This window comes from Neomonachus schauinslandi, chromosome 1 (genome assembly GCF_002201575.2).
Source record: "Neomonachus schauinslandi chromosome 1, ASM220157v2, whole genome shotgun sequence".
In the NCBI taxonomy this organism is placed as follows: domain Eukaryota; kingdom Metazoa; phylum Chordata; class Mammalia; order Carnivora; family Phocidae; genus Neomonachus; species Neomonachus schauinslandi.
Genome location: NC_058403.1, coordinates 201,552,678 through 201,561,929, shown reverse-complemented (window position 1 = coordinate 201,561,929; position 9,252 = coordinate 201,552,678). Strand labels below are relative to the sequence as shown.

Sequence of the window (9,252 nt, the reverse complement as noted above, 5' to 3'; positions counted from 1 at the left end):
GGTCATAGATGTCTGGGCTAGGCTGGGGACCACCCCACTGGTCATAGTTGCCTGGGCTAGGCTGGGGGCCACCTCTCCAGTCACAAATGGCTGGACTATGTTTGTGGCTCCCCGACCAGTCGTCGATGGCTGGGCTAGGCTGGGGGTCATCCCACTAGCCCAAGATTTCTGGTCTAGGCTCAGGTTCACCTTACTAGGCATAGATGGCTCAGTTAGGCTGGGGATGACCTTAGTAACCATCGATAATTCAGATGTGCTACAGGTGACCTTACTGACCATAAATGGCTGGCCTGGGTTTGGGGCCACCTTACTGACTACCGATGGCTGGGATAGGCTTGAGGTCAGCCTAGTGGCCGCGGATGGCTGCTGATATGTGGTAGGGACCACATTATCCAAAGACAGACTTCTGGTCAGTCCTGTCCTGTAGGATTTCTGGGACAATCTTTCCTTCAGGTCCATGGAGCTTTGGCCTGAGGTCATATCCCTCTCATCCTGATCATCTGAGCTCCAGTGGGCACTCAAGGTCATGCGGCCGGACACTGAGCTGTGGTGCAGAATGGGGATCAGCTCTGAGCCTGCAGAGGGCTGTTCGTAGAGGTTTGGAGTCGTACGTCCCCGGCCCGCTTTCTTGGTTTCTTCCCTGTCTCTAGGCCTCTGGGGCCTCCCCACAGCCTCTCCAGAGAGGAGGGTATCTAGATGGATATCCCCATCCAAGCGGGCCTCCCAGGACTCCTGCTCCACCAGTTCGACAGCAGTTAGACTGGCCACAGACATGGTGGAGAGGCTGAGTGAGCCGCAACTAGGCAGTGAGCTCTGGGAGTTACTCACATTTGGACCATAGTCTATGGAGCCTTGGGAGAGGCTTCCAGCCATGTCATTGTCTGGACCCTGGGGCAAACTGGCCGCCAGTTCATTGAGTATATGGCCAGTCACTTGCTCCGGTGGGCAGCGCGCACTGGAAATGGTGCCCTGGGTTTGATTCCTCTCCTGCCTGGGGACGGCTGTACGGGAAAGGGTGCGTGCAAACCTCCTGCCTGGGGAGGCTGGGAACACACTGGGATCTGCCTGAGTCTTGAGTGCCCAGCGAGGACCAGGAGCCATGGAGCCAGGCAAGAGACCTAGGGTTATGTCACCAGCCTTGGGGGTCTGGGGTTGGGTTAGGGACATTTTGCTCACAGTGGCAGCCCTCAGTGGACCTGGGGTCGCCTTATTGATCCTCTCCCTAGTGTTCATGGAGGCCTGTTTGTGATTTGGGGACTGAGTTTTCTGCATGGTCTCCTCACGGACCACAGGTGGCTGTCGTGGAACTTTGGTGGCTGAGGGTCGGTACATGCTGGAGGGCACCTTGTTGACCCCGGAGGGCTGACAGCAACAAACAGATCCCCCATAGGCAGCAGCACACCGGTGGGAGTGCACAGCCCTCCCAGCACCCGCAGTGCGGGGAAGCATACCCGAGGCCACCCGGCCCTCCCCCGACGACGCCCACAGACGTGGGGCCACCCTGCTGACCGCATGTGGCTTATGGGAGCTCGGGGCTCTGCCACCAGCCACCACCGATTGCTGGCTGGTGCTTGGGCCCACACCATTGGCAATGAGCAGCTGCCACAGGCTGGGGGGCAGCTGCAGGTGGGGTGGCTTGGGCAAACTGGGGTCTGTGTCACTCTCCACGGGGTTGAGATCTGATGCCAATTCACTGGCCCCTGGGGGCAGGCACACGTTTTCCTCACTGACCTCAGGGCTCAGATATAGGTCTGAGGAGGAGCCCCTGCTGGACTCCATCTCCCATGATAGACTGGGGTCCAGGGCAGCGATCAGGGGATACTGATGAATGGCAGTGATCACTCTACTAGCCAGGGAAGCACCCATAGAGACCACCGGCAAGCAGGGTGACCCCCCGAGCATGGCCCCATCCCCCATCTCTTCCAAGAACCCGGCAGGCCAGCCTGTGGAGAAGCCCTCCCAGGCCCCATCCTGGGGAACCCTAACCTTGCTGGGCTGTGGTCTCACGGGGCCTAGGGCGGGCCCCCATGCAGTCGATGGGATCCCCCTGTGGTCCACCTCCACCGGGGCTGGGATCACAGTCATCCTCTTTCCGGCTGTTTTCGAGGCGGCCTTGGGGAGGACAACGCCAGTCCTCAGGGCCGCCTGAGACAAAGACTGGCTCAGGACAGCGCCCAGCTCCCCCTGACACAGGGCCTGGCTCAGAGCGGCCCACTCCTCCTCTGTCAGGGCCTTGCTGAGCACGTCCGCCAGTTTACCCTGCTTGGCCTTGGTGAGTTCTGCCCGCAGCTCGCCGGGGGACAGGGTACGGGACAGCGCAAGGCCCAGCTCGCCCCAGGATAGCACTTTCATCAGCGCTGTGCCCAGCATGCCCTGGGGCAGGGCCTTGGCCATCGTGGAGCCCAGGACTTTCTTGGACAGGGCCTGGTTCAGGGCTGCCTTCACTTGGCCCTGGGAGAGGGCTTTTACCAGTAGGGCACGGAGGTCCTCCTGGGAGCCCAGCTCGGCAGCCAGCTCAGTGCCCAGGGAGGCGAGCTGGGAGGCAGTCAGCTCTTCCGGGCAGGGTGTGGCCGGGCTGGGCATCGGTGACTGGGCCCGGGTAGCCCCACTGTCACCCCAGGATTCAATGTTACATGTGGGGTGTCCGGCAGAGGCCAGCAGAGGCACCAGCATGCTCCGGGTCTCAGAGGCCCCCTGGCGTGGGCCTGGGGTGGCTTTGCCCTGCACATAACTGTGGGGTTGGATCTGAGTCAGCCTGTCCTCTGGCTTGGCTCGGGGCGGAGTGCCAAGGGCACCAACGTGCTGGCAGGGCTGGGTGGAGGCCTTGAACCCAGCCAGGAGTGGCTGCGACTGGGTCTTGCCGCTGAGCTCAGCAGCTTGGTGGGCCGTGTGGAGGCACTTGGCGGTTTCTGGGACCAGCTGGGCCTGGGACTGCACCTTGGTCAGCCCGATGGGCAGATGTGCTTGAGACTGGACCTTTATCACCCCTGTGGCCAGATGCGCTTGGGACTGTGCCTTGGTCAGACACGTGCCCAGATGTGCGAAGGACGGGGCCTTGGTCAGCTTGGCAGGTGGATGTGCCTGGGACAGGGCCTTGGACAGACACGTGCCCAGATGGGTCTGAGCCTGAGTTGTGGTCAGCTTGGCGTGCAGATGTGCCTGGGGCAGGGTCTTAGACAGACATGTGCCCAGCTGGGCCTGGGGCAGAACCGCAGTCAGTTCGGCAAGCAGCTGTCCCTGGGACGAGGCTGTGGTCGAACAGGTGGCCAGCCGTTCTTGGGGCAGGGCCTTGGCCAGACACGTATCCAGATGTGTCTGGGGCATGGCCTTGGCCGGACATGTGGCCAGCTGGGCCCGGGGCAGGACCACGGCTGTTTCTACAGGCGCATACACCTGGGACTGAACCTTCACATCTGCCCTCAGATGTGTCTGTAATGAGGACTTGTTCCTGTCCTCAGCCATTTTCACCCAGGGTGAAGCCCGGGGCATTTCAATGGCCACACTGGTACTAGACACTGTTTCTGTTTTCACCTCCTTCTGGGAGAAGACCTTCATTTTTTCAGCTTCCAAAGGAGGCTTGGCTGGAGCCTTGGGGGCCCCAGCTCCCAGATGTGGTGAGTTAAAGTATTTGAGCTTTCCCTCAGCCAAGTATGAGTGAGAAGAGACCCTGACCATCCCTGCTGTCTGCTTTGTGTTCACCACAGCCTTGGCCTTCGGCCCGTTCAGACACGTGTGGGATGAGGCGTTGGGAATTCCAGCTGCCACAGCTACTGGAGGTGAAGACTTCAGATTTCCACCTGCTGAAGGTGGCAGGCATAGGGTCCTGAGAATGGCGGCTATTGAGCGAAATTGGGCTGGGGTTTTGGTGACCATGGCTGCCAGACGTGTCTGGGGAGGGGTCTTGGTCACTGAGGCCCCGGGGAGCGTCTGAGATGGAGTCTTGGCCATGGCAGCTGCCGGACACGTCTGCAGCGGGGTCTTGGTCATCGGGGCTACCGGGCGCATCTGGGTTGGAGTCTTGGTCATGGCGGGCACTGGGCACATTTGGGGTGGAGCCTTGGTCATTGTGGCCACAGGCCGTGTCTGAGTTTGGGGCTTAATCATCGAGGCCAAAAGGCATATCTGCGGCGAGATCTTGGCCATGATGGCTGCCGGTCGTGTCTGGGGAGAAGTGTTGGTCATTGAGGCTGTTGGTCGCATCTGGGTTGGGGTCTTGGACATCGGGGCTGCTGGGCATGGCTGCGGTGGGGTCTTATTCACCAGGGCCGCCAGGCATGACTGAAGTGGGGTCTTGGTCATGGTGGCTGGCTGGGATGTCTGGGGTGAAGTCTTGGTCATTGCAGCCACCGGGCATGTCTGGGGTGGGCTCCTGGCCATTGGGGCTACCTGGTACGTCTGGGGTGGGGCCTTGGTCATTGTTACCGTGGGCGCTGAGCATGGCTGGGGTGGGATCTTGTTCATCATGGCTGCCAGGCATGACTGGAGTGGAGTCTTGGTAATCGTGACTGCAGGGTACAGCTGGGGTGGGGTCTTGGTCATGGCAGCCGCTGGGTACATCTGGGTTAGGGTCCTGGTCATCCTGGCCACTGGGTATACCTGGGGTGGGGTCTTGGCTAGTGTTACTGTGGGCACGAGGCATGGCTGGGGTGGGGTCTTGGGCATTGCGGCCACTGGATACATCTGGGGTGGGGTCTTTATCACAAATGCTGGGCCTGTCTGGAGTGGGGCTTTGAGGACCTCTGTTTCCACGTGGGTCTGGGCCTGGGTCTTGAGTGATCCGTGAACTGCCTGGGCATACCTTCCACATGGGAGTGGCCCTGGGGCTCCTGCCTTGCTGGCTCTGGTAATTACTTGCTTGGTCTTCACCGTGTCCCCTTCAACGTGGACAAGGCAGGGATTTCTGACAGTTCTTGTCAGCAGGCATGGGTGGCACTTTGCATCTAGACTCGCCAGACATGGAAGTCTCATGGCAACGGTCTGGTGTGGCAGGAAGGTGATGCCAGGGTCCCCAGTGGTGCAAGGTGGAGGAAGCTGGGCCTGCAGGAAGGCCAGCTGGTGGGTGCAGGCAGCCAGGGTGTCGGAGGAAGGGAACTGGGTCTCTTTGCTCACCATGACAGGCGGGGCCACAGGGGGTTTGCTCTCTCTTGGATGCTGGAACCGCACCTGCTGGGGGGCATGGTAAGGGATGTCGCCCTCCTCCATACTCACTTTTTTTTCCATCAACTTGCCAGACCGGAGGAGACGCCTGGTGTTGAAGCGTCGCCAGGCCTCCTGGATGGCCTTTGCTGCCATCATCTGGGAGATCAGCTTTTGCCGGAGCCGGTAGCCCCTCCAGTTGGCTTGGATGAGGGTGGCTGCACGGGAGAGCATCATGTCCATCTCATCCACCAGGACGTTCTTGAAGGCCTGGCTCTCGACCACAGCCCGCAGGCGTGGGATGTGACAAGGCACCATCTTGTCCTTGTCATGCTGTTGCAGAAGGGTCTCCCTGGACGCCAGTGGCTTGTGCTGAGGCTGTGGACTCAGTGTCCCTGCTTTGTCTTGGAGATTGGAGACAGACTGGGGCTGGTAGAGGCTCTGCCCATCGGGTGACAACTGTAACTGTGTTGCTTCCTGCATTGTCTTGGTTCCTGGGCGGGTCAGCTCTGCCTGTGGAGGGTGACAGGGAGGTAGACAGAGTGGGATCATACAGACAAGAGGTCTCCTGGCTGGAGCGAGCCCTCCGGGACCTACAGCTTCTCGTTCCTGACACCTTGCAATCTTCCTCCTCTCCTTTGCAGGCCCTCCCTCTCCCAGCCACCTGCCCTGGTGGCCTTTGGTACCTACGTCTCCCTCATGATCCTGTGGTCACTTCAACACTGGCAATAAGGCACATTCTCAGCTGAATGCCAACCATCTTCTTGCTTTTTGAATTTCCTTTATATCTGGAGGACACTGTGAATCGCACTGATCACACTGTTTTGGAAATTTCCTATTTGTCTCTGTGTGTGTGTGTATGTGTGTATGTGTGCGTATGTGTGTTGTTATTATTTGCCTCTCTCTATTTACTGTGAATTCCTAGAGGGCAGGAACCAGCTCTGCGTCATTTCTGTGTCCCCATCTCAGTCATAGGGCCTGGTTCCGGGCTGTGGTGGGTGGCTAGCTTCATAAATGAGTGGCTGAGTGGATTGGAAGTTGGGTAGATAGATGGATGAATGACTAGATACTGAATGGTTAAATCTGGATAAATGAATGGTGGATGGGTTGGAAAGATGGATAACGGGTTGTGTGGAAGAATAAGTAGGTAAGTGAAGTTGATGAATGAATTGATGAACAGATCAATAAATAAGGAAATGGATACATGGGTGGATGGACGGATGGATGGATGAGTGGGTAAATGAATGAATGAGTGGATGGGTGCGCAGGAGGGAGGGGCAAAGCAGGGAGGAATGGATGGATGGACAGACGAGTGAGTAGAGGAGGGATGAGATCTGAGTAGATAAAGGAGTGCGTGAATGGAGAGAGCTGAAGGAATTGGTGAAGAGATCAATGAATAAGAGGTAGACTGATGAACGGCTAGATGGATCAGTGGCATAGATGATGGATGACTGATAGATGATGGGTAATCACTGGCAGATGGGTGGGTAGAAGAATGAGGGGGTGACTGTGGTTTCCAGAGGCACCTTGGTTCAGTGGGAATGGGGATACTGCCAAGCAGCCCTGATATGTCACCTGGAGCATAACACCCTTGTTGGGCAGAAGCCCACCCCACCCTCTTTCTGGCTGAAACAGCCGATTCCCTTCCCAGACATCTTCATACCTTGGAGGGCCATAGAGTTGGAGAAGGAGCAGGAGGAGAAGGTGCAATCTCAGAGGCCAGCTTGCAAGAGGAAGCAGCCTTCATTCAGCCCTTCATCCCATGCAACGTGCAGCAACACTGCCCTGGGCTGGCTCTGTCCTCAAGACAAATGTGAGAAGAGATGTTAAAAGAGAAACAAAAACAAAAACAAAAAACCCTAACATCTCAAAACAAAAACCAAAAACTTTTAAGTCCACAAAGATGAATGTACAAAGAAGTTTATACTAGTGTTCTTTTCTATGTAAAAGCAAAACAACTAGAAATAACCAAAAAGGTGATTGCTAAGGGGTCAGTTAAAAGTGCAAAAAGGAGGATGTTCAAAGATGTTCATCACTGTATTGTTTATGAAGAGTAAAAACTGAAAACAACTCGGGGCACCTGGGTGGCTCAGTCGGTTAAGTGTCTGCCTTCAGCTCAGGTCATGATCCCAGGGTCCTGGGATCAAGCCCTGCATCAGGCTCCCTGCTCCGCAGGGAAGCCTGCTTCCCCCTCTCCCACTCCCCCTACTTGTGTTCCCTCTCTCGCTGTGTCTCTCTGTCAAATAAATAAATAAAATGTTAAAAAAAAAAAACTGAAAACAACTCAAATGCTTATCCACAGGAGGTGGCTTAAATTAAACAGAATATTCATACAGTGGTAATGGTGTCCAGATCCACAAAAATGGTTAAAATTGAAAAGATGGACACATTATGACCAACTGGGGAAATTGTTAGTGTCTTGAAGGCAACTTGTCAATTCCACCCTGATATTTACATTCAAGAGGTGCAAGTGTTCATATTCACCCAAACCAGAAACCATCCAAATGCCCATTGACGGAAGACTTAAATTCAACCATATCAGTAACTGACAGGATAATAGACTAAAAACTTTAAGACAAAGATGATCAAAATAGATTCGTTTTCAAAGACCCATGTGTTGCCTCCTTTCACGGTAAGAATTCTAGCTTCACCTATGTGATGGCCTGAATATCCTGCCCCTGCCCAGTCTTCACCCCAACCCCAAAATGGGCTGGGTTCATTCAGAACAAGCATCAGTGTGAACTGGATCATAACAACAAATGGGCCTGAGGCTGGTTCTCCAGGAGGTGGGCAGAGTCATTGTCCCCATTTCACAGAGGAGGAACCTGAGGCCCAGAGAAGCCAACATACCATATTTCTTACTTCTTTAAGTTATTCTGATTTACCTCCCTCATTGAACTATGAACTGCCCATGGGTAGAGATGTCCGTCTCTTTTGTTTGCTGTTGAATCCCCAATGCCTAGAACAGTACACACAATAGGTGCTCAATAGATGTTTATGCATGGATGGATGGAGGGATAGATGGATGAGTGGATGGAGTGGATGGAAGGATGGATGGATGAGTGGCTGGAGTGGATGGAAGGATGGATGGATGGATGAGTGGATGGATGGATGGATGGATGGATGGATGGATGAGTGGATGGATGGATGGATGAGTGGATGGATGGATGGATGAGTGGATGGATGGATGGATGGATGGATGGATGAGTGGATGGATGGATGGATGAGTGGATGGATGGATAGATGAGTGGATGGATGGATGGATGGATGAGTATCACCTAAGCTTCAGAACTTATGGAGAACAGCTTCAGGATCTGAACTGGCCTATCCCAGAGTCTGCAGTTTCATCAACCACATGGTTCAGTCCTTTCAACAAACTCAACCAGAATGAGTGAACAAACAGACAACAGAGTTGAGAGGAATGTGATTACAGGGGACAGGAAAAAGGAATAGGGGCCCCCAGACATGTAAGCCAAGTGGCTGGCTTGGCAATTTTGAGTAAACCCCTCTGAGTCTCAGTTTCCTTGTCACACAAGCTAACACCATTTTCCCAGCCTCCCAAGGAAACATGATCGATTCTCCAGGCTGGGACCCCAGACAGACAAACCCACCATCAGGTTTTTGGGGGGCCCCAAATGCCCCTGCTCTGAGGGGCTGAGAAGCTGACCCACTTCTTGAAGTGGCCTGGAGGGCCCAAGGGGCCTCTGAGGATGATGAGGGCCAGGGGAGAACAACCCAGTCTCCGTGTACCCCCCACCAAACCCTCCACCAGATCCACTCACCTACTCCTGAAGCTGAACCCACCAGCCCGAATGGCCAGCCTTGGGGCCCTGGTCCCACAATGGCTTTGTGACTCACAGCCAAGTTCCAGCCAATCCCCATCAGCTCCTGGAGGAAGGGGGTTCTAGAAGGCCAACCCCATGTCAGGGGGAGGACCTAGATCAGGGCTGAGGCTCATGGTGGTTGCTACATATTGCCTGCCTGTACTGAACAGAAAATTAGGGCTCTGAGCAGAGAAGGGGCCCCAAATTCTTCCCCTACATGTGTCTCAAAGCAGACTCAGTCTCACATACCTTGGGCATTTGTTGAACGCCTCCCTTTGTTTTTTTAAAGATT

General features: G+C 55.4%; 1 protein-coding gene across 1 annotated transcript in view; it reads right to left on the bottom strand.

The window, feature by feature from the left end:
- Positions 1-6,812, bottom strand: part of IQCN (IQ motif containing N) — an 11,643-nt gene extending 4,831 nt beyond the window's left edge. Inside the window, 3 exon segments of the mRNA XM_021683197.1 lie at positions 1,987-5,559; positions 5,561-5,649; positions 6,800-6,812. Of these exon segments, the coding sequence (XP_021538872.1) occupies positions 1,987-5,559; positions 5,561-5,649; positions 6,800-6,812 (3,675 nt within the window).
- Positions 6,813-9,252: the final 2,440 nt, after the last annotated feature.